The sequence below is a fragment of the Symsagittifera roscoffensis genome, chromosome 1 (genome assembly GCF_963678635.1).
Source record: "Symsagittifera roscoffensis chromosome 1, txSymRosc1.1, whole genome shotgun sequence".
Taxonomy (NCBI): domain Eukaryota; kingdom Metazoa; phylum Xenacoelomorpha; order Acoela; family Convolutidae; genus Symsagittifera; species Symsagittifera roscoffensis.
This window is the reverse complement of record NC_087062.1, coordinates 33,898,797-33,924,523: the sequence shown is the minus strand read 5'-3', so window position 1 is coordinate 33,924,523 and position 25,727 is coordinate 33,898,797. Positions and strand designations below refer to the sequence as shown.

The following is a 25,727-nucleotide window of genomic DNA, read 5'->3' as shown; positions in this document are numbered from 1 at the left end:
AGATTGTTCCTACTATGAAATTGAAATGAAGTTTGCGTCCGGGTGATTTTTTATACTTTTTTCCAACCAAAGTCCGGTACCTCAATGAATTGTCAGAAAGCGTGAAATGATTCGTGATTTAATTAACGTTAATGAAAATTCAATCAATTTTCGCATTGTCGAGAAAAACCTGTTTGAATTTTTAAACAAAATTAAAATGGAGATTCAATCATTAGTTTTAGTCTGTACCCATGTGAAAAGCATGACTATTGCAATTGGGCACTAGACTTTTCCCTCATTAAGAACAGTGAAAGTTAACAGATTTCGCTCGTGATTTTTTACTCGGGTTTTAATTTGCTTTATAATAAGTTCAACCATTCAGCTCATCTGGCGTAGAAAGTGACCTCATGCTTGAGCCGACAAATTCTTGGAGTCCGAGTCCGGCCGAACTTTGTTGGCTTAGTTCCCTTCGGAGTTTTTTGCGGAAATTTTGCGTTTTTCTATAAAAAATGTCTTTTACAAAGTTCTCAAATCGTAATATAGACTTCTTTCATCAAAACACTCATTGAGTTTTTGTCTCTAATCTGTGCTCGCTAACAAACAAACAGACTTATTTTGAGCGTGTCTGCATTTTGAACAGCGAAGTTTGTTTTTTGTTGGCATTAAATTTACTGATTCCGTTTTGGGTATAATCTCATTGCATATTCGGCCTCATAATGCATCGTTTGATGAGCGAAGCAAGATTTTTATGCGTGTGTCTTTTGACGGAGGCGTCAATAGTTTCTTAGAAGTATTTTTTTGGCTCAATGGGTGTCTGCTTAAGAATCGTTGGCTTTTTCTTACTTACCGCTTAGTAAGTTTTGTTCCGATGCTAGTTGAACATCTACTTGTCTAACTCTGCATGTTTTTCCTAAAATTAACTTGATTCAAGGCAAATCGAGACAAATTTATAAAAATGTTGGTAGATCTAGCTTTTTTTGCTAGAACTACAGAAATGGCAGAAAATTCCTCCTTAGATTAGGTTACGACTATTGATCCAAAAAGAACAGCTGTTGTGCCCCTGGTTAAGGTCTGTATGCATTTTTGGCTTTGTTTCCCGGCCAAAAAAACAGCAGTGTTGACTCACCCTCAAGCAACGATCACGGATCATGGGAGGCCTCGAACATTCTACCTTTCGATTGAGAGGCGGAGTTGTTACGACTTCACCACCGCTCCACTCATTTAGCAAAATTGGTAACCAGTTGTACAAAACCCTTTACCTACAAATGAAAACCTTCTAGGCTAGAGGTATAACTAATTCACGCGCATTATACCACTCGTATCAAGCACAAGAGTAGCGGAGCGAAGCAACCTAAGCATTCACTAGTCGCAAATTAAGCGTTTTAAATCAATTATTGAACTTTGCGAGTTGTTGCTCACGTTAAATGTGAGCTGTCTTTAGTTGTCGTGGGCACTACCGTTGATTGCGTTGATCATTTGTGTGGGTAGATCACTATTTCATGTGGGTTTAGGACGTGGACCCGTTTTACGAGGAACAGAAGACTAGTCTGGTGGAGTACAGTAGGAGAGTGACTATTGCGGCCAGACATTCTGAGCTGGTAGTGTGCGCCATGAAAAGAGTCTCCAATTACCTGCTCAAAATAGCCGTCGTATTCGGAGATCTCGCAACTATGGAGGGACCCGAAATAAATAAGTACGCCTCTGTCTAGTCTGTTCTAATGTTGAACGCATGTTTATCGCAAAAAGTTGTTATAATGGAAGCAAGTTTTCCGCGGATTTTTCAATCAAACACTCCAGGCGTGCTCAAAGTTTAATTAGTTGGGGAAACAACCTTAATTCAAAAACAGTTCGATAACAATGGTAGACAAAAAGTGGTAACGTTATCTGCTACCTCGACTCTATAGAAATTTTCTCCTTGTATAAAAAACTGCACCTCAGTCAATAAAAAAAATGAGAGTATTTATTGCAAGGATTGCCAAAATGCAAGTATTGCATCCCTTGTTCTATTTGGAACATTATTTAAAATTTTTTAGAGGGGTATCAGATTGCTTTCAAGTTTTTCAAATCTTAGCATCGAATCATGATATTGGTATTTCTTCTAGAGGCAAAAGGCAAGTTTTTTTTTTCAATATATTTGCTCTTTCTTTTCTCTATTAATTGGAAATGTGTCTTAATCTTAGTTTGACAAGCGTAATTTTAATGGTGCTACTGAATGAAAGGAATTTGCACTTTTTGGGTCGCGTGGGTTTTCGCTTATTTTTTAAAGGAAATTTTTTTATAGCGATTTCAGCTTTGACTGCTTTTTTTAGTGCAAATTAGTGTTGGCCATAAAAATTTTTGGTGAAATTCGAAAAAGCTTTATAAAGTTGTATTTTCTTTGGAAATACCCGTATAAGTTCAATTCATAATAATTTATTAAATGGAAGACTAATTACTCTCTCCGATAACCCGAGTGCAAATGTCGTAAAACGTGAATGATTTTGTTTCGAAAGTATCGATTTAAAATTACAGATTTTCCAGTGGAAAAAGACTAACCTATTGATCCAATTGTCTCAAATCGGGTTGGTATTATAAAAAACGTGTCAATCAAAAAAGATTCTTGAAACTTTGAGGCCATATATTTTTTCGTTGGAAATGCTTCAAAAAGTTTCGTAGTTTTTGTTTTCTTGAGTTTATTGACATTTTCCAATTGTCTGCCGACTCTTTTCAGGTTAAAGTCTCCCTTAACAGAATCTGTAAACCATTAAACTTGCGAGAGCAAGTGTCTTGTAATCGGGAACTAGACTTTTCCCCGAAAACTATTTTTCTCACAAATTTCCAACTTGCTTTATTGTTGAACCTTAACAATTTCGAGGTTTGAGTCACGACCGGACTTGTTTTTTTTTCAGTGTAAAACTTTCAGTTTTCTGCTTAAGTTTTGTAGGCTTAGTTTCCTCGTTGCAAATTTTGCTTGTGATGCAGGCAACTTTAGTTGCAAGTGCAAAAATTGTTCATTGTAGTTTTAGGAGCAGCTGAAAACTTCTAAAACTTTTAAAAATAAGTTTTCCGGCTCAACTTCTGTCTGTTAAAAGATTGTCGATTGAATTGCCACATGACGGATTTTACTTGTGCTGAAAGCAATTGTCATTCTAGTTGAAAGTGCAAGTGTTGTTCGTTGTAGTTTTGGAGGGAATTAAAACTTTTGAGATTTCTTAAAACATCTTTTTTTTACTCAAATTGTGTCTGCCCAAATATGGACGCCTAGATTGAACTTCTATCGAGACATACGAAAATTTAAATTTTGGTTGGCCTAGTTTTTTAAACATTTTTCTCAACTTTGTATGTTTTTTTTAATGTTTATATTGCTTCTTTGCTTACATTCAATGCAAGTTTTTGTGGCTGTAATGCGGATTTGGTATACAGGTAATCTACATGCTTGGGACTTTATCGGTTTTGCAAAAAGAAAAATTTAAGTTTTGAAAAAATCAAGTGTTTGATTTACTTTGTCTGCCTATTTTTTCTGCTGGATTTCCACAGCAAGAAAGTTTTTGCTGCTTTCTGTTTTTGAATGCCATTTTCAATACTCTTAATTTTGCAAGTAATTGATTTTCAATTGAGTGTTTGACAGTTTTCTTTTTTTTTGGAATTTTTTTACTGGGACTAATTTAGCGCGTTATCATAACCAAATCAATGAGTTAAGTTTTTATTTTCCTATTTTTAAAATTCTGAATACAAACGTTTGATAAAAAAGCTATTCTTTTAATGATCATTTTTGGACTATACGCGTGTTAGTGAATGGGTCGTGGCTTCTCCAGTAAAACTTAGTGAATGGAAATTATGAAGTCTGTAACAATTGTTTCGCATAGCCAGTTTTTTTTTGTTTCTCTTTGGATATATATTTGTGTGTCATATATGACATTGCTTCTTTTTAGATAAATGTTTTGTGGTATTGTTTCTTTTTAGATATGTTTTTAGAAAATGTGGGAAGTTTCGTTTTCCCTGTATGTTTAGGAGTCGACGAAGAGTTAGGACGTAGTGAAGACTATTATATAGGTCGTGATATTTTTTTCATTTTTTTTCAGGAATTGTTCTGGCTCATATTTGTTTTTTCGCGCTTCGGCTTTTCATTTATTTTAAAGATCAATCTATTTCTTTTGTTAAAAGGAAGTCAAACCCCACTATCGAACAGGTCACGAAAAACGTGATCGACTCCAACTTCGAAAACGGAATTGATCCAGTTTTCTCAAGTTGGTTTAGTTTTATCAAAAAATTTTCTATAATCAAATGTTCTGGAAATTCAAAGTGCTTTGAGGGGCATCTATTTTTCTCTTAATTTTCGATAATTGAGATTTCAAATAATAAATCATTATTTTTTTCTCTTTACTTGCGTTCATTGACTCTTTTCCTACTGTCTGTTGGCTGTGGCTCAAGTCAGTGACTCTTGGTCTAGATATTTGGGTTGAGTCCAATAGTTTCAGCGGTTGATTTAAAGCTTCATTTTTGCTTTTTTTTCTGCGCCATTCTATCGCTTGTTTGCGAAGTACAACTTCGCCTTTGCTAAAAAATATTGCTTTCTTTTCTTAAGCTGTTTGAAACCTGGCTGTAAAATTAGCGTCTATCAGTTTACACGAATTAGATGTTAGATTCTTGGTATCAACATAGTTTTCTGATATCATAACAGAGATTTTTCAGTTATAATCTGTTTCTGTTTCAGGTTTCATCAGATGCTTGCCGAAATCTTCGAAAAGTTACGGGTAAGATGCATCATCGATATAATCTTATAAGCTGGGAAACACAGTTTATCTTCGTCTAGCATTGAATGTTCTGAAAATAAATTCCTTGTAATTGCTTACGATTAACTTCAAAGATCATCGATCAATTGTTCATTTTGATTTGAAGTTTATCAAATTTGTTTTTTTTTCTATTCATTTTGGCCACGAAGTTGTTGTTTTCTTTTCTGAATTTCAATGTTAAAACATTTCAAAAAACAGGGGGATTTTTAGGTTTCATAAATTTTGAATTAGTGGTTGACGAAGTATAACTGCATAGGGCTCAAAATAATCATAGGGTAAACTCAAAAAGGCGTAGATTGCAGATTGCAATATATATGGTATAATAACTCATTAGTTCAACTCATTAACATTAGTTCAACTTTTGGCCAGTTGCTTTTGTTTCATTTTAAAAATTTTTATCACATCTGAGAGGGCTGCAATTTAGGAGGGTATCTAAATTTGGGCATCGCACTTGAGAATACAAAAATTTTAGTGTATAATTTAAAAAGTGGGTGAATTTGAGACTACTTTTCATTCAAAAAGTAGGAAATAGATGCTAATTACATTCGAAATTTAGGTCTGTTTTAATTCCAGTTTTCATGGCTGATAGGCGTTGCCAATTAATGGTGTCGTTTTTTTCCTGTCAGGTCTCGTAAACATCATTTCCGGTAGTTCCTTTTGTCTCAAGTCTCCCGTTGTATTTTGTAGATTCCATGTTGCTTCCAGTATACTGGTTTGCCTTGTTAGTCAAATCAATTTCCTAATTCGCCCTAATTTGTATAAGATAAAAACAGTACCTTATTTCTGTCTTAGTTCCGTTAATGTGATAAAAAATTTCTCTTCAATCAGTTCAGGTTTAGAAGTGTCATTAGCGTCATTAAGTGTCAATGAATGGACCGTTAGGGACCCACAATTTTGTTAGGTCTTGTGATTTTTATTGTTAGGAAAAAAAGTTTCAAGTTGTTCAAGCTGGAATTTAATCCGCAGCTTGACTTTCGAGTTCTTTTTAAGTAACCTGAAAAACATTTAGCAAATCAAGCTGAGTTACTCTTTACATTGGAACCAGTACAAATTGCATGGGAAAAACCGATCGGGTTTTCAAATCAATTTTAAATAGAATTAATCTAAGTGGATTAAAGTTTTAAGATTTCCCATTGGAATAAAAAAAGCAAATCACTATCTATTGATCCAGGTCAAAAAGGCCAGTTATAAAAGATTTTTTTAAAATTGAAAGAGCTATATGCTTATATAATCAATTCTTTGTGATAAATGTTTGGAAAAAATCAATCATTCTATTTACATTTTTCCATCTGCCTGATATATCTTTTTTTTTCAGGCGAAATATAAAATTTTTGCGAGCAAAAGTGAAAATGGCGCGAAGAGAGGGGCAAATAACGAGCTCTCTTTACGAAAATGCAAATGGACCAAAAAAGCCTGTTATTTTATTTTGGTTTCAAAAGTGGTTTGTAATTTTTAGACTACCCAATTTTTCTCTAAAAGGCTTGTTATTATGCTTAACCGATTGTTAAACGGTTACAAAGTTCATACCGGGCCAACAACATACAAATGAATCTGATTGGTTCAGAAAAAAAGGCTGAAACTTTGAACGCAAGTAATTTAACACTTAGAGACTACCAATACGATTGTTGATTCAAGGTCGCTGTTGGCGGGCTACACAAGCGTCGCGCTTTACGGCGATAACTGGCACTATATTTCCTAATGAGTCCTACCCTCTGTCGGTAACCTCGCAACACGTAGGCGACACGTTTGAGCAATTGAAAATTTTTTGTATGCTTCTGGAGCAGTATGCTATTTAAGTTGTATGCTCGTAGACCGCACCTTGTGTTAATCATGTAATATCTCTGAAAGAGTTTTAAATCATACAATCTTCTTTAAACTCAAAGAGTTTTAAATCATAAAATGTTCTTGAAGTTTTAACGTGATTCATTTTTTCTCAGAAATTCGAATTTTTTTTATCGGTTTTCTGGTTTCTTGGCACTTTTCTGACTTTCTGTAGGCTACATTTAATCCTCGTATTCTGCTTTCAAATCTCCGTTTAAGCTTGGCTTTAACTTGCTACTATTGTTACTTAGTTATTTTTTTGGCTTGCGTTTTACTTACTTTCCAAAGCATAGGCTTCTTATTGATTTTAAACAGTTTTCACTATGATTGAAAATTCTAAAATTTGTGATTTTTTTTTCGTTTTGATTTCGATTAAACGGTTTCGGCTTATGTTATTTGTGGCTAGTCAAATAATGTTGCGTAGTTTCGAGTGAAAAATATTTTTTATGCTTTTATGCGTTTCGTAAAAACTTTTAAAACCTTATAGTTCTTTAAAAGCTCTTTGCCTCTGTGTACATAATTGGTGCATATTGACAATTCTTGACAATTTTTTTGCTTACCTGAAGATAAAGATGTGCTTTTTGACTCTCTACTTTTTATTAGCCGGCAAAATATCACTCGCCAAATCAAACCGGAAATCCTACCGATCACATTTGATTGCATTCTCATTTCCTCACAACTCAATTACTGTTCGGTACAAACCGGAGTTGCTCACAAAACACTGGTTAGCATCTTTAATGTCATCGAGAGCAGTGTGCTAAATTATTGGAGCCTCTTTGTGGTCCCTTGGACACCGACCAAAATTGCACGATCTGAAGTAAGCTGCAAATAAATCAGAACATAGTTTCAAAAAAATTTCATTTTTTTTTAAAAATAGTATGATTTTTTTTCAATTTTTTTTATTGAAGGCTAATAATTACGAGCTATTTTTGCCACGTATTAAATGAAGCTTCTAAAACTAACAAGCATTACTTACTCGATCGCTTTACTCGCTCGAAATAAGACTCAAATAAGACATAAGACCCACTGAAAGTTACTATCTCTGCCCTATAATTCGAGAATGTCAGTGACTAGAGATTTTTGCCTTATTTTTGGGTTCTTTTCCTTTTCTTGGAAACCACCATGACAAAGCTGAGGTTAAATGTTCAATCAAAAGAGTGTGTTCTGGGGATCTCCCCCGCATAAGTTGCTGCGCCCGAACTTTGGTAGATTTTTCCCCCTAAGAAAGTTTAATAAAATTGTTTTATTTGAAAACTATCTTGCCAAATCTGATGTTAAGGGTTTTAATTGAAAGAACAGAACAGTGAATCTTTGTTGCACGACTGATGTCGCCCTAATTTTTGACGAGAAGTTTTCGCCTTGAAAAATGGACCATTTTTGAAACTTTGCTCTTTTCTTGAAAATTTTTTGAATTCTCGAAAACTACCCTGGTAAATTTGAGGTTAAGGGTTTAATCGAAAGAACAGAACAGTGAATTTTCGCTGCACGGTTGCTGTCGTCCTAATTTTTGACGAAAAATTTTGCCTTGAAAACTGGACCATTTTTGAAACTTTGCACTTTTCTTGAAAATTTTTTGAATTTTCGAAAACTACCCTGGCAAATGTGAAATAAAAGTTTTAATCGGAAAACAAGGACTAGGAATTTTCTCACTGCAAAAGCAGGAATGCCCTAATTTTTTTTGAAATATAGACCGGTTCGTTTTTCCAAGACTTTTGCCAAAAACGACCCTGCCAAATCTGAGACACAGGGTTCAATCCAAAAAACAAGCGGTAGGAATTTCTCTGCATAGCGGCCACGTCCTAGTTTTTGTAGAAAAACAATGTTGATTTCAGGAACAGTCTATGTTTCGAAATTTACTAAGTTCCGTTTTCTGGAAATTTTTGGACTACGCTGCAGAATATAAGATAAACGGTTCAATCGAAAAAACGTGTGCTAGAGGATTCTTTGCATAGCAGATACGCCCTTGTTGTTGTAGAAAAGCAATGTTTGACTTTAAAAAATTTCGTTTGTTATGAAATTTTTTCATTTTCTCGAAAACTACGGTGCCAAATCTGAAAATAAAGGTTCAATCGATAGAACAAGCTGTGTACCAATTTTGAAATCCGGCAAGAAAAATTTGATTTTTTTACCCATTTTTAGACTTAATTCAATTTCCCAAAAACCATGTGCCAATTCTGCAAAAAATTACACGAAATTAATCAAACGGAGATGTAATCTCTCTTGCAAAAGCGTGTTGTCCGATTTAACTGGGCTGCTAGTGTTAAACTATTGTTAAGCGGCCATGGCGCGGATGCTAGGACGTGTGACGTGTAATATCTAGGTCGGGTGATCGATTTCGGTATATGGAAAATTTTGTAAAGTTTTATCTTGTTTTTCGTTTCACTTTTTGACATTTTTACACCTTCTTTTTTGTCCTTTTCTTGTTTGTGCTTAGAATTGGAGCTTCCCCTTTGTTTTTTTAACCTAATCACTTTTTATTTTGTCATTTGAAAAAGGGTCGGGTGAAAATGGATGGCGAGCGAGTTTTGAGACCTAATAATTTAAAAAGAAAATTGGCGGCAAAGTTTTTACGGCTTCTTGTTTTCGTCTGAACGCTTGTCCTATTTGGTTTTAGGCTTAAACAGGTCGTAATTTTTGCAGGTTCACAATTTTTTCAATAAAATCGGCCCGACTGATATCTGTTTAATTACTGTCGGCTTATTTCCGGCAGTGTAAAATTTGATAGTTTACATTCAGCCTAATTGAGTGTTTTATTTCTAATTTACCTTAGTTGCAAAAATTTTAGATTTAGAGAGTTTCGTCTTTTTTTTCCTGTTAGCTAGCTGATTGTGTTGCTATGCAAGTCGTGCGATGCTCTGCTTTGCCTCTGTATTTAAATTAATTTTTTTAGTGGTTTTTGTCTAAGTTTTGATTCGCTAGCCCACCACGCCCATTTTAGCAATGTTCACAACGCTCATTTTTGGTAAACTGATACTCTAGGCCGAAAACACTATTTATTATAGGCTTGATTAGCGGCAATGGTTACTACTTTGCGTAGACAGTGAGCGCTCAACAACCCTTAGTTCTATGAAAATGAAATTGAGATAAAAAGCCGGTATCATTGGCACTTGTATTGAAAAATGTTTTCTGTGTAGCAAGTTCTGATAATATATTGGGCCTTGTTATTGCTTTAAATACGTTCGAAAAGTCAATTGTATTGAGCTAAATGAAGTCGATTGACTATTTTTCGTAACTTTTAGGAATTTTCATCTTTGCGATACAAGGGGGGTACTGGTACTATACCTATTTTTGCCGTAAATAACTTTGTTCATAGAATGGTCAATTTGACGATTTATCAAGTTATTTTTTAGTGTATTACGCACATCTTACGTGAGCTACTTAATTTGAGATCGTAATTGATATTTAAGTGGTCCATGAAGTGGTCCTTGTTTTTTTTTAGAAAAAGTTTTCAGTTTTTTCGCATTGTTTTCAGTTTAGTGGGTGTTGGCCTTAAATCTGTTGTCTTTTTTACCTGATGTTTTTTCTATTCGTTTTAGTAAGTTTTAAAATTGAAATTGACTCAATTTTGACAATTTATGTTCATACGCTTAAACTCAATTTCTCTGACACTTTTTTAAAGCCAAAAATTATAACAGTTTCAGTTTTTATGGTAAAAAATTGTTTTATTTTTTTTTCATGGAGATCGATTTGTTCAAATTTTTACTCGCTATTATTTGAGTGGAATGTGGTGTTTATCAAATCTTTTTCGGTGAAGGTAACGCTTGTGATTAGAAAGTGTGATAGACTTTTTTTGGGTTAACAACTAGTTTAACAGAATCACTTTCGTTCATATGAAATCAAAATTCATACGTTAATTCGCCAATGTAGCGAAGAGCTTACGCACCAGCCTATAAAGACAAAATCAATCATTCGAATCCGGCAATTAATTTTTTTTTATAAATGGAAAATTTTTCGCGCGAAAAAGTCGATGTTGGACTTTTGATTGTTTTTGAATTTCTTTTTTTTTCACATTATGAATTCCAAGTTTGATGCAGTTCTAACACTCATGCTTGAGACAATAAATCCCAGGAGTTCGATTCTAGTCGGGGCCTGTTTTTGTGGAAACTGAAAATTATCGACTGTTTTAGACTCGTGGCTACTTATTTTTGTCAGCTGTGGTTACGCAGAAAAGTTTTGATTTCTTTTTAGCATTTTGAAAGCACTTTATGAAGTTTCTATTGGCGCAGGTAATTTAGTTCAGGTATTTTGAAGTTTTCGTCCTTCTTTGCACTTTTTTATAATTTTTTGAACTATCTTTTTGACCTTTTTTTCAACTTTTGTCTTTTCATTTGCTTGTAATCATAGTCACTCGTTTTTTAAGAGTAATTAACGTAGCGAAGACTCTTATAAAGGTCTTGCTGATTTTTTTAAATTTTTTTTCAGGAAAAAGTCTTAAAATATTGATGCACTTAGGTATAATGCACTTTTTGAGCTCAATTGAAATTCATCTGCTGAAAGTGACGTAAATAGCATTCTCCTAATACGAACGTGGAAATGGCGCGAAAAAAAGGTGAACGATTTCTAGTATCGAAAGTGGAATTTATTTTATGGTTTCCCAGCGGAATAAAAACTTTACCTACTGATCCAGTTTTCTCAAGTTGCGTTCATGGTATCAAAAAAGCGCGAATCATAAATTGTTCTAGAAATTCAAAGTGCTTAAAGGGTATCTATTTTTTTCTTTGAAACTCGAAAGTTGAGATTTTTTAAAGAAATTCAGTGGTTTTTTATGTTTACTTGCGTTTATTACTCTTATCCAATCTTCGATTGGCTATGTTTATCGCAAGTGTTCCGAAGCACAGCTTTGCCTCTCTGGTTAAAAGTTCAATTCATATTTCCGATTAAGAAAACTAAATGGCGCGAAAAAACGTGAATGACCTAAGTTTCGAAAGTTGGTTTTAATTTTAAGATTTCCTGGCGATAAAACATAAAAGATTTTTTTAACTTTGAATAGCTTTACCATGTGTTTTTTGTCGAAATTCTATAGTTGAAACATTTTCAAAAACTAGTTCATTAGCTAACTCGAGTTGCCTCAAGATGGGTCGTTTAAAGAGCAAAACAATTTGTTTATGAGTGTTCTTGCTTTCGTAGACGTAACAACTTGGAATTTTCGACTCAACTACTCATGCATTGTCTGCCTAGTTATCGTTAAGTAAAATTTACGTTTAGTCTTAGTGGTAATTTGACGCTTGTTTTTATGTGTCTCGACTTTTTCCCTCAAATTCAACATCACTCAAGGCATACCTTTGTAGATGTAATTTTTCAACGTTTTGACTGAATACTTTTTTGTCTTGATGGTTGTGTCTCATTTCTAGCAGCTAGCTTGCATTTCTATGTGTGTGATGTATCACAAGTGTTGTGAAGCTCCGCTTCGCGTCTGTGTTGAAATAATTGAAAGACAAATTCAATAAAACAGATGCTTGTTTTTATGTGTCTCTACTTGTTTCCCTCACATTCGACATCACTTGAGGCGGCTTACATTTGTAGATGTAATTTTTCAACATTTTGATTAAATGTTTTTTGTCTTGGTGGTTCTGTCTCATTTCTAGCAGCTAGCTTGCATTTCTATGTGTGTGATGTATCGCAAGTGTTGTGAAGCTCCGCTTCGCGTCTGTTGAAATAATTGAAAGACAAATTCAATAAATTAGATGCTTGTTTTAATGTGTCTCTAATTGTTTACCTCACATTCGACATCACTTGAGGCGGCTTACATTTGTAGATGTAATTTTTCAACATTTTGATTAAATGTTTTTTGTCTTGGTGGTTTTGTCTAATTTCTAGCAGCTAGCTTGCGTTTCTATGTGTGTGATGTATCGCAAGTGTTGTGAAGCTCCGCTTCGCGTCTGTGTTGAAATAATTGAAAGACAAATTCAATAAAATAGATGCTTGTTTTTATGTGTCTCTACTTGTTTCCCTCACATTCGACATCACTTGAGGCGGCTTACATTTGTAGATGTAATTTTTCAACATTTTGATTAAATGTTTTTTGTCTTGTTGGTTCTGTCTCATTTCTAGCAGTTAGCTTGCATTTCTATGTGTGTGATGTATCGCAAGTGTTGTGAAGCTCCGCTTCGCGTCTGTGTTGAAATAATTGAAAGACAAATTCAATAAATTAGATGCTTGTTTTTATGTGTCTCTAATTGTTTCCCTCACATTCGACATCACTTGAGGCGGCTTACATTTGTAGATGTAATTTTTCAACATTTTGATTAAATGTTTTTTGTCTTGGTGGTTTTGTCTCATTTCTAGCAGCTAGCTTGCATTTCTATGTGTGTGATGTATCGCAAGTGTTGTGAAGCTCCGCTTCGCGTCTGTGTTGAAATAATTGAAAGACAAATTCAATAAATTAGATGCTTGTTTTTATGTGTCTCTAATTGTTTCCCTTACATTCGACATCACTTGAGGCGGCTTACATTTGTAGATGTAATTTTTCAACATTTTGATTAAATGTTTTTTGTCTTGGTGGTTTTGTCTCATTTCTAGCAGCTAGCTTGCATTTCTATGTGTGTGATGTATCGCAAGTGTTGTGAAGCTCCGCTTCGCGTCTGTGTTGAAATAATTGAAAGACAAATTCAATAAATTAGATGCTTGTTTTTATGTGTCTCTAATTGTTTCCCTCACATTCGACATCACTTGAGGCTTACATTTGTAGATGTAATTTTTCAAAATTTTGATTGAACTTTTTTTGTCGTGGTGGTTCTGTCTCATTTCTAGCAGCTAGCTTGCATTTCTATGTGTGTGATGTATCGCAAGTGTTTTGAAGCTCCGCTTCGCGTCTGTGTTGAAATAATTGAAAGACAAATTCAATAAAATAGATGCTTGTTTTTATGTGTCTCTAATTGTTTCCCTCACATTCGACATCACTTGAGGCTTACATTTGTAGATATAATTTTTCAAAATTTTGATTGAACTTTTTTTGTCTTGGTGGTTCTGTCTCATTTCTAGCAGCTAGCTTGCATTTCTATGTGTGTGATGTATCGCAAGTGTTTTGAAGCTTCGCTTCGCGTCTGTGTTGAAATAATTGAAAGACAAATTCAATAAAATAGATGCTTGTTTTTATGTGCCTCTACTTGTTTCCCTCACATTCGACATCACTTGAGGCGGCTTACATTTGTAGATGTAATTTTTCAACATTTTGATTAAATGTGTTTTGTCTTGGTGGTTCTGTCTCATTTCTAGCAGCTAGCTTGCATTTCTATGTGTGTGATGTATCGCAAGTGTTGTGAAGCTCCGCTTCGCGTCTGTGTTGAAATAATTGAAAGACAAATTCAATAAATTAGATGCTTGTTTTTATGTGTCTCTAATTGTTTCCCTCACATTCGACATCACTTGAGGCGGCTTACATTTGTAGATGTAATTTTTCAACATTTTGATTAAATGTGTTTTGTCTTGGTGGTTCTGTCTCATTTCTAGCAGCTAGCTTGCATTTCTATGTGTGTGATGTATCGCAAGTGTTGTGAAGCTCCGCTTCGCGTCTGTGTTGAAATAATTGAAAGACAAATTCAATAAATTAGATGCTTGTTTTTATGTGTCTCTAATTGTTTCCCTCACATTCGACATCACTTGAGGCGGCTTACATTTGTAGATGTAATTTTTCAACATTTTGATTAAATGTTTTTTGTCTTGGTGGTTTTGTCTCATTTCTAGCAGCTAGCTTGCATTTCTATGTGTGTGATGTATCGCAAGTGTTGTGAAGCTCCGCTTCGCGTCTGTGTTGAAATATTTGAAAGACAAATTCAATAAAATAGATGCTTGTTTTTATGTGTCTCTACTTGTTTCCCTCACATTCGACATCACTTGAGGCGGCTTACATTTGTAGATGTAATTTTTCAACATTTTGATTAAATGTTTTTTGTCTTGGTGGTTCTGTCTCATTTCTAGCAGCTAGCTTGCATTTCTATGTGTGTGATGTATCGCAAGTGTTGTGAAGCTCCGCTTCGCGTCTGTGTTGAAATAATTGAAAGACAAATTCAATAAATTAGATGCTTGTTTTTATGTGTCTCTAATTGTTTCCCTCACATTCGACATCACTTGAGGCGGCTTACATTTGTAGATGTAATTTTTCAACATTTTGATTAAATGTTTTTTGTCTTGGTGGTTTTGTCTCATTTCTAGCAGCTAGCTTGCATTTCTATGTGTGTGATGTATCGCAAGTGTTGTGAAGCTCCGCTTCGCGTCTGTGTTGAAATAATTGAAAGACAAATTCAATAAAATAGATGCTTGTTTTTATGTGTCTCTACTTGTTTCCCTCACATTCGACATCACTTGAGGCGGCTTACATTTGTAGATGTAATTTTTCAACATTTTGATTAAATGTTTTTTGTCTTGGTGGTTCTGTCTCATTTCTAGCAGCTAGCTTGCATTTCTATGTGTGTGATGTATCGCAAGTGTTGTGAAGCTCCGCTTCGCGTCTGTGTTGAAATAATTGAAAGACAAATTCAATAAATTAGATGCTTGTTTTTATGTGTCTCTAATTGTTTCCCTCACATTCGACATCACTTGAGGCTTACATTTATAGATGTAATTTTTCAAAATTTTGATTGAACTTTTTTTGTCTTGGTGGTTCTGTCTCATTTCTAGCAGCTAGCTTGCATTTCTATGTGTGTGATGTATCGCAAGTGTTTTGAAGCTCCGCTTCGCGTCTGTGTTGAAATAATTGAAAGACAAATTCAATAAAATAGATGCTTGTATTTATGTGTCTCTAATTGTTTCCCTCACATTCGACATCACTTGAGGCTTACATTTGTAGATATAATTTTTCAAAATTTTGATTGAACTTTTTTTGTCTTGGTGGTTCTGTCTCATTTCTAGCAGCTAGCTTGCATTTCTATGTGTGTGATGTATCGCAAGTGTTTTGAAGCTTCGCTTCGCGTCTGTGTTGAAATAATTGAAAGACAAATTCAATAAAATAGATGCTTGTTTTTATGTGCCTCTACTTGTTTCCCTCACATTCGACATCACTTGAGGCGGCTTACATTTGTAGATGTAATTTTTCAACATTTTGATTAAATGTTTTTTGTCTTGGTGGTTCTGTCTCATTTCTAGCAGCTAGCTTGCTTTTCTATGTGTGTGATGTATCGCAAATGTTGTGAAGCTCCGCTTCGCGTCTGTGTTGAAATAATTGAAAGACAAATTAAATAAAATAGATGCTTGTTTTTATGTGTCTCTTCTTGTTTTCCTCACATTCGACATCACTTGAGGCTTACATTTGTTGATGTAATTTTTCAACATTTTGATTGAATATTTTTTGTCTTGGTGGTTCTGTCTCATTTCTAGCAGCTAGCTTGCTTTTCTATGTGTGTGATGTATCGCAAATGTTGTGAAGCTCCGCTTCGCGTCTGTGTTGAAATAATTGAAAGACAAATTCAAATAATTAGATGCTTGTTTTTATGTGTCTCTACTTGTTTCCCTCACATTCGACATCACTTGAGGCTTACATTTGTAGATGTAATTTTTCAACATTTTGATTGAATATTTTTTTGTCTTGGTGGTTCTGTCTCATTTCTAGCAGCTAGCTTGCATTTCTATGTGTGTGATGTATCGCAAGTGTTTTGAAGCTCCGCTTCGCGTCTGTGTTGAAATAATTGAAAGACAAATTCAATAAAATAGATGCTTGTTTTTATGTGTCTCTAATTGTTTCCCTCACATTCGACATCACTTGAGGCTTACATTTGTAGATATAATTTTTCAAAATTTTGATTGAACTTTTTTTGTCTTGGTGGTTCTGTCTCATTTCTAGCAGCTAGCTTGCATTTCTATGTGTGTGATGTATCGCAAGTGTTTTGAAGCTTCGCTTCGCGTCTGTGTTGAAATAATTGAAAGACAAATTCAATAAAATAGATGCTTGTTTTTATGTGCCTCTACTTGTTTCCCTCACATTCGACATCACTTGAGGCTTACATTTGTAGATGTAATTTTTCAACATTTTGATTGAATATTTTTTTGTCTTGGTGGTTCTGTCTCATTTCTAGCAGCTAGCTTGCATTTCTATGTGTGTGATGTATCGCAAGTGTTTTGAAGCTCCGCTTCGCGTCTGTGTTGAAATAATTGAAAGACAAATTCAATAAAATAGATGCTTGTTTTTATGTGTCTCTAATTGTTTCCCTCACATTCGACATCACTTGAGGCTTACATTTGTAGATATAATTTTTCAAAATTTTGATTGAACTTTTTTTGTCTTGGTGGTTCTGTCTCATTTCTAGCAGCTAGCTTGCATTTCTATGTGTGTGATGTATCGCAAGTGTTTTGAAGCTTCGCTTCGCGTCTGTGTTGAAATAATTGAAAGACAAATTCAATAAAATAGATGCTTGTTTTTATGTGCCTCTACTTGTTTCCCTCACATTCGACATCACTTGAGGCGGCTTACATTTGTAGATGTAATTTTTCAACATTTTGATTAAATGTTTTTTGTCTTGGTGGTTCTGTCTCATTTCTAGCAGCTAGCTTGCATTTCTATGTGTGTGATGTATCGCAAGTGTTGTGAAGCTCCGCTTCGCGTCTGTGTTGAAATAATTGAAAGACAAATTCAATAAAATAGATGCTTGTTTTTATGTGTCTCTAATTGTTTCCCTCACATTCGACATCACTTGAGGCTTACATTTGTAGATATAATTTTTCAAAATTTTGATTGAACTTTTTTTGTCTTGGTGGTTCTGTCTCATTTCTAGCAGCTAGCTTGCATTTCTATGTGTGTGATGTATCGCAAGTGTTTTGAAGCTTCGCTTCGCGTCTGTGTTGAAATAATTGAAAGACAAATTCAATAAAATAGATGCTTGTTTTTATGTGCCTCTACTTGTTTCCCTCACATTCGACATCACTTGAGGCGGCTTACATTTGTAGATGTAATTTTTCAACATTTTGATTAAATGTTTTTTGTCTTGGTGGTTCTGTCTCATTTCTAGCAGCTAGCTTGCATTTCTATGTGTGTGATGTATCGCAAGTGTTGTGAAGCTCCGCTTCGCGTCTGTGTTGAAATAATTGAAAGACAAATTCAATAAATTAGATGCTTGTTTTTATGTGTCTCTACTTGTTTCCCTCACATTCGACATCACTTGAGGCGGCTTACATTTGTAGACGTAATTTTTCAACATTTTGATTAAATGTTTTTTGTCTTGGTGGTTCTGTCTCATTTCTAGCAGCTAGCTTGCATTTCTATGTGTGTGATGTATCGCAAGTGTTGTGAAGCTCCGCTTCGCGTCTGTGTTGAAATAATTGAAAGACAAATTCAATAAATTAGATGCTTGTTTTTATGTGTCTCTACTTGTTTCCCTCACATTCGACATCACTTGAGGCTTACATTTGTAGATGTAATTTTTCAACATTTTGATTGAATATTTTTTTGTCTTGGTGGTTCTGTCTCATTGCTAGCAGCTAGCTTGCTTTTCTATGTGTGTGATGTATCGCAAGTGTTGTGAAGCTCCGCTTCGCGTCTGTGTTGAAATAATTGAAAGACAAATTCAATAAATTAGATGCTTGTTTTTATGTGTCTCTACTTGTTTCCCTCACATTCGACATCACTTGAGGCGGCTTACATTTGTAGACGTAATTTTTCAACATTTTGATTAAATGTTTTTTGTCTTGGTGGTTCTGTCTCATTTCTAGCAGCTAGCTTGCATTTCTATGTGTGTGATGTATCGCAAGTGTTGTGAAGCTCCGCTTCGCGTCTGTGTTGAAATACTTGAAAGACAAATTCAATAAATTAGATGCTTGTTTTTATGTGTCTCTACTTGTTTCCCTCACATTCGACATCACTTGAGGCTTACATTTATAGATGTAATTTTTCAAAATTTTGATTGAACTTTTTTTGTCTTGGTGGTTCTGTCTCATTTCTAGCAGCTAGCTTGCATTTCTATGTGTGTGATGTATCGCAAGTGTTTTGAAGCTCCGCTTCGCGTCTGTGTTGAAATAATTGAAAGACAAATTCAATAAAATAGATGCTTGTATTTATGTGTCTCTAATTGTTTCCCTCACATTCGACATCACTTGAGGCTTACATTTGTAGATATAATTTTTCAAAATTTTGATTGAACTTTTTTTGTCTTGGTGGTTCTGTCTCATTTCTAGCAGCTAGCTTGCATTTCTATGTGTGTGATGTATCGCAAGTGTTTTGAAGCTTCGCTTCGCGTCTGTGTTGAAATAATTGAAAGACAAATTCAATAAAATAGATGCTTGTTTTTATGTGCCTCTACTTGTTTCCCTCACATTCGACATCACTTGAGGCGGCTTACATTTGTAGATGTAATTTTTCAACATTTTGATTAAATGTTTTTTGTCTTGGTGGTTCTGTCTCATTTCTAGCAGCTAGCTTGCATTTCTATGTGTGTGATGTATCGCAAGTGTTGTGAAGCTCCGCTTCGCGTCTGTGTTGAAATAATTGAAAGACAAATTCAATAAATTAGATGCTTGTTTTTATGTGTCTCTACTTGTTTCCCTCACATTCGACATCACTTGAGGCTTACATTTGTAGATGTAATTTTTCAACATTTTGATTGAATATTTTTTTGTCTTGGTGGTTCTGTCTCATTGCTAGCAGCTAGCTTGCTTTTCTATGTGTGTGATGTATCGCAAATGTTGTGAAGCTCCGCTTCGCGTCTGTGTTGAAATAATTGAAAGACAAATTAAATAAAATAGATGCTTGTTTTTATGTGTCTCTTCTTGTTTTCCTCACATTCGACATCACTTGAGGCTTACATTTGTTGATGTAATTTTTCAACATTTTGATTGAATATTTTTTGTCTTGGTGGTTCTGTCTCATTTCTAGCAGCTAGCTTGCTTTTCTATGTGTGTGATGTATCGCAAATGTTGTGAAGCTCCGCTTCGCGTCTGTGTTGAAATAATTGAAAGACAAATTCAAATAATTAGATGCTTGTTTTTATGTGTCTCTACTTGTTTCCCTCACATTCGACATCACTTGAGGCTTACATTTGTAGATGTAATTTTTCAACATTTTGATTGAATATTTTTTTGTCTTGGTGGTTCTGTCTCATTTCTAGCAGCTAGCTTGCATTTCTATGTGTGTGATGTATCGCAAGTGTTTTGAAGCTCCGCTTCGCGTCTGTGTTGAAATAATTGAAAGACAAATTCAATAAAATAGATGCTTGTTTTTATGTGTCTCTAATTGTTTCCCTCACATTCGACATCACTTGAGGCTTACATTTGTAGATATAATTTTTCAAAATTTTGATTGAACTTTTTTTGTCTTGGTGGTTCTGTCTCATTTCTAGCAGCTAGCTTGCATTTCTATGTGTGTGATGTATCGCAAGTGTTTTGAAGCTTCGCTTCGCGTCTGTGTTGAAATAATTGAAAGACAAATTCAATAAAATAGATGCTTGTTTTTATGTGCCTCTACTTGTTTCCCTCACATTCGACATCACTTGAGGCGGCTTACATTTGTAGATGTAATTTTTCAACATTTTGATTAAATGTTTTTTGTCTTGGTGGTTCTGTCTCATTTCTAGCAGCTAGCTTGCATTTCTATGTGTGTGATGTATCGCAAGTGTTGTGAAGCTCCGCTTCGCGTCTGTGTTGAAATAATTGAAAGACAAATTCAATAAATTAGATGCTTGTTTTTATGTGTCTCTACTTGTTTCCCTCACATTCGACATCACTTGAGGCGGCTTACATTTGTAGACGTAATTTTTCAACATTTTGATTAAATGTTTTTTGTCTTGGTGGTTCTGTCTCATTTCTAGCAGCTAGCTTGCATTTCTATGTGTGTGATGTATCGCAAGTGTTGTGAAGCTCCGCTTCGCGTCTGTGTTGAAATAATTGAAAGACAAATTCAATAAATTAGATGCTTGTTTTTATGTGTCTCTACTTGTTTCCCTCACATTCGACATCACTTGAGGCTTACATTTGTAGATGTAATTTTTCAACATTTTGATTGAATATTTTTTTGTCTTGGTGGTTCTGTCTCATTGCTAGCAGCTAGCTTGCTTTTCTATGTGTGTGATGTATCGCAAATGTTGTGAAGCTCCGCTTCGCGTGTGTTGAAATAATTGAAAGACAAATTAAATAAAATAGATGCTTGTTTTTATGTGTCTCTTCTTGTTTTCCTCACATTCGACATCACTTGAGGCTTACATTTGTTGATGTAATTTTTCAACATTTTGATTGAATATTTTTTGTTTTGGTGGTTCTGTCTCATTTCTAGCAGCTAGCTTGCTTTTTTATGTGTGTGATGTATCGCAAATGTTGTGAAGCTCCGCTTCGCGTCTGTGTTGAAATAATTGAAAGACAAATTCAAATAATTAGATGCTTGTTTTTATGTGTCTGCTTGTTTCCCTCACACTCGACATCACTTGAGGATTACATTTGTAGATGTAACTTTTCAACATTTTGATTGAACTTTTTTTGTCTTGGTGGTTCTGTCTCATTTCTAGCAGCTAGCTTGCATATCTATGTGTGTGATGTATCGCAAGTGTTGTGAAGCTCCGCTTCGCGTCTGTGTTGAAATAATTGAAAGACAAATTCAATAAATTAGATGCTTGTTTTTATGTGTCTCTACTTGTTTCCCTCACATTCGACATCACTTGAGGCGGCTTACATTTGTAGATGTAATTTTTCAACATTTTGATTAAATGTTTTTTGTCTTGGTGGTTCTGTCTCATTTCTAGCAGCTAGCTTGCATTTCTATGTGTGTGATGTATCGCAAGTGTTGTGAAGCTCCGCTTCGCGTCTGTGTTGAAATAATTGAAAGACAAATTCAATAAATTAGATGCTTGTTTTTATGTGTCTCTACTTGTTTCCCTCACATTCGACATCACTTGAGGCGGCTTACATTTGTAGATGTAATTTTTCAACATTTTGATTAAATGTTTTTTGTCTTGGTGGTTCTGTCTCATTTCTAGCAGCTAGCTTGCATTTCTATGTGTGTGATGTATCGCAAGTGTTGTGAAGCTCCGCTTCGCGTCTGTGTTGAAATAATTGAAAGACAAATTCAATAAATTAGATGCTTGTTTTTATGTGTCTCTACTTGTTTCCCTCACATTCGACATCACTTGAGGCTTACATTTGTAGATGTAATTTTTCAACATTTTGATTGAATATTTTTTTGTCTTGGTGGTTCTGTCTCATTGCTAGCAGCTAGCTTGCTTTTCTATGTGTGTGATGTATCGCAAATGTTGTGAAGCTCCGCTTCGCGTCTGTGTTGAAATAATTGAAAGACAAATTAAATAAAATAGATGCTTGTTTTTATGTGTCTCTTCTTGTTTTCCTCACATTCGACATCACTTGAGGCTTACATTTGTTGATGTAATTTTTCAACATTTTGATTGAATATTTTTTGTTTTGGTGGTTCTGTCTCATTTCTAGCAGCTAGCTTGCTTTTTTATGTGTGTGATGTATCGCAAATGTTGTGAAGCTCCGCTTCGCGTCTGTGTTGAAATAATTGAAAGACAAATTCAAATAATTAGATGCTTGTTTTTATGTGTCTGCTTGTTTCCCTCACACTCGACATCACTTGAGGATTACATTTGTAGATGTAACTTTTCAACATTTTGATTGAACTTTTTTTGTCTTGGTGGTTCTGTCTCATTTCTAGCAGCTAGCTTGCATTTCTATGTGTGTGATGTATCGCAAGTGTTGTGAAGCTCCGCTTCGCGTCTGTGTTGAAATAATTGAAAGACAAATTCAATAAATTAGATGCTTGTTTTTATGTGTCTCTACTTGTTTCCCTCAAAGTTGACATCACTTGAGCCATACTTTTGTAGATGTATTTTTTCAACATTTTGATTGAATATTTTTTGTCTTGGTGGCTGTCTATTTCTAGCAGCTAGCTTGCATTTCGATGTGTGTGATGTATCGCAAGTGTTTTGAAGCTCCGCTTCGCGTCTGTGTTGAAATAATTGAAAGACAAATTCAATAAATTAGATGCTTGTTTTTATGTGTCTCTACTTGTTTCCCTCAAATTTGACATCACTTGAGCCATACTTTTGTAGATGTATTTTTTCAACATTTTGATTGAATATTTTTTTGTCTTGGTGGTTCTGTCTCATTTCTAGCAGCTAGCTTGCATTTCTATGTGTGTGATGTATCGCAAGTGTTGTGAAGCTCCGCTTCGCGTCTGTGTTGAAATAATTGAAAGACAAATTCAATAAATTAGATGCTTGTTTTTATGTGTCATTAATTGTTTCCCTCACATTCGACATCACTTGAGGCTTACATTTGTAGATGTAATTTTTCAAAATTTTGATTGAACTTTTTTTGTCTTGGTGGTTCTGTCTCATTTCTATCAGCTAGCTTGCATTTCTATGTGTGTGATGTATCGCAAGTGTTTTGAAGCTCCGCTTCGCGTCTGTGTTGAAATAATTGAAAGACAAATTCAATAAAATAGATGCTTGTTTTTATGTGTCTCTAATTGTTTCCCTCACATTCGACATCACTTGAGGCTTACATTTGTAGATGTAATTTTTCAAAATTTTGATTGAACTTTTTTTGTCTTGGTGGTTCTGTCTCATTTCTAGCAGCTAGCTTGCATTTCTATGTGTGTGATGTATCGCAAGTGTTTTGAAGCTCCGCTTCGCGTCTGTGTTGAAATAATTGAAAGACAAATTCAATAAAATAGATGCTTGTTTTTATGTGTCTCTACTTGTTTCCCTCACATTCGACATCACTTGAGGCTTACATTTGTAGATGTATTTTTTCAACATTTTGATTGAATATTTTTCGTCTTGGTGGTTCTGTCTCATTTCTAGCAGCTAGCTTGCATTTTATGTGTGTGATGTATCGCAAGTGTTGTGAAGCTCCGCTTCGCGTCTGTGTTGAAATAATTGAAAGACAAATTCAATAAATTAGATGCTTATTTTTATGTGTCTCTACTTGTTTCCCTCACATTCGACATCACTTGAGGCTTACATTTGTAGATGTAATTTTTCAACATTTTGATTGAATATTTTTTGTCTCGATGGTTCTGTCTCATTGCTAGCAGCTAGCTAGCTTTTTTATGTGTGTGATGTATCGCAAATGTTGTGAAGCTCCGCTTCGCGTCTGTGTTGAAATAATTGAAAGACAAATTCAATAAAATAGATGCTTGTTTTTATGTGTCTCTTCTTGTTTTCCTCACATTCGACATCACTTGAGGCTTACATTTGTTGATGTAATTTTTCAACATTTTGATTGAATATTTTTTGTCTTGGTGGTTCTGTCTCATTTCTAGCAGCTAGCTTGCTTTTCTATGTGTGTGATGTATCGCAAGTGTTGTGAAGCTCCGCCTCGCGTCTGTGTTGAAATAATTGAAAGTTAAATTCAATAAATTAGATGCTTGTTTTTATGTGTCTCTAATTGTTTCCCTCACATTCGACATCACTTGAGGCTTACATTTGTAGATGTAATTTTTCAACATTTTGATTTATTATTTTTTCTCGTGGTGGTTCTGTCTCATTTCTAGCAGCTAGCTTGCATTTCTATGTGTGTGATGTATCGCAAGTGTTGTGAAGCTCCGCTTCGCGTCTGTGTTGAAATAATTGAAAGACAAATTCAAATAATTAGATGCTTGTTTTTATGTGTCTGCTTGTTTCCCTCACACTCGACATCACTTGAGGATTACATTTGTAGATGTAACTTTTCAACATTTTGATTGAACTTTTTTTGTCTTGGTGGTTCTGTCTCATTTCTAGCAGCTAGCTTGCATTTCTATGTGTGTTATGTATCGCAAGTGTTGTGAAGCTCCGCTTCGCGTCTGTGTTGAAATAATTGAAAGACAAATTCAATAAATTAGATGCTTGTTTTTATGTGTCTCTACTTGTTTCCCTCAAATTTGACATCACTTGAGCCATACTTTTGTTGTATTTTTTCAACATTTTGATTGAATATTTTTTGTATTGGTCGTGCTGTCTATTTCTAGCAGCTAGCTTGCATTTCGATGTGTGTGATGTATCGCAAGTGTTTTGAAGCTCCGCTTCGCGTCTGTGTTGAAATAATTGAAAGACAAATTCAATAAAATAGATGCTTGTTTTTATGTGTCTCTACTTGTTTCCCTCACATTCGACATCACTTGAGGCTTACATTTGTAGATGTATTTTTTCAACATTTTGATTGAATATTTTTTGTCTTGGTGGTTCTGTCTCCTTTCTAGCAGCTAGCTTGCATTTTATGTGTGTGATGTATCGCAAGTTTTGTGAATCTCCGCTTCGCGTCTGTGTTGAAATAATTGAAAGACAAATTCAATAAATTAGATGCTTGTTTTTATGTGTCTCTACTTGTTTCCCTCATATTCGACATCACTTGAGGCTTACATTTGTAGATGTAATTTTTCAACATTTTGATCGAATTTTTTTTGTCTTGGTGGTTCTGTCTCATTGCTAGCAGCTAGCTTGCTTTTCTATGTGTGTGATGTATCGCAAATGTTGTGAAGCTCCGCTTCGCGTCTGTGTTGAAATAATTGAAAGACAAATTCAATAAAGTAGATGCTTGTTTTTATGTGTCTCTTCTTGTTTCCCTCACATTCGACATCACTTGAGGCTTACATTTGTTGATGTAATTTTTCAACATTTTGATTGAATATTTTTTCTCTTGGTGGTTCTGTCTCATTTCTAGCAGCTAGCTTGCATTTCTATGTGTGACGTATCGCAAGTGTTGTGAAGCTCCGCTTCGCGTCTGTGTTGAAATAATTGAAAGACAAATTCAATAAATTAGATGCTTGTTTTTATGTGTCTCTACTTGTTTCCCTCACATTCGACATCACTTGAGACTTAAATTTGTAGATGTGTTTTTTCAACATTTTGATTGAATATTTTTTTGTCTTGGTGGTTTTGTCTCATTTCTAGCAGCTAGCTTGCTTTTCTATGTGTGTGATGTATCGCAAGTTGTGAAGCTCCGCTTCGCGTCTGTGTTGAAATAATTGAAAGAGAAATTCAATAAATAAGATGCTTGTTTTCATGTGTCTCTACTTGTTTCCCCTCAAACTTGACATCACTTGAGACTTAAATTTGTAGATGAGTTTTTTCAACATTTTGATTGAATATTTTTTGTCTTGGTGGTTGTCTCATTTCTAGCAGCTAGCTTGTATTTCTATGTGTGTGACGTATCGCAAGTGTTGTGAAGCTCCGCTTCGCGTCTGTGTTGAAATAATTGAAAGACAAATTCAATAAATTAGATGCTTGTTTTTATGTGTCTCTACTT

General features: G+C 34.7%; 1 protein-coding gene across 1 annotated transcript in view; it reads left to right on the top strand.

Moving 5' to 3' along the window:
* The window catches only part of LOC134843213 (sorting nexin-6-like), a 187,107-nt gene that overhangs the window by 130,863 nt on the left and 30,517 nt on the right, over window positions 1–25,727 (top strand). The window contains exons 7-8 of the mRNA XM_063859593.1: window positions 1,491–1,672; window positions 4,673–4,712. Of these exons, the coding sequence (XP_063715663.1) occupies window positions 1,491–1,672; window positions 4,673–4,712 (222 nt within the window). The remainder of the gene's footprint in view (window positions 1–1,490; window positions 1,673–4,672; window positions 4,713–25,727) is intronic.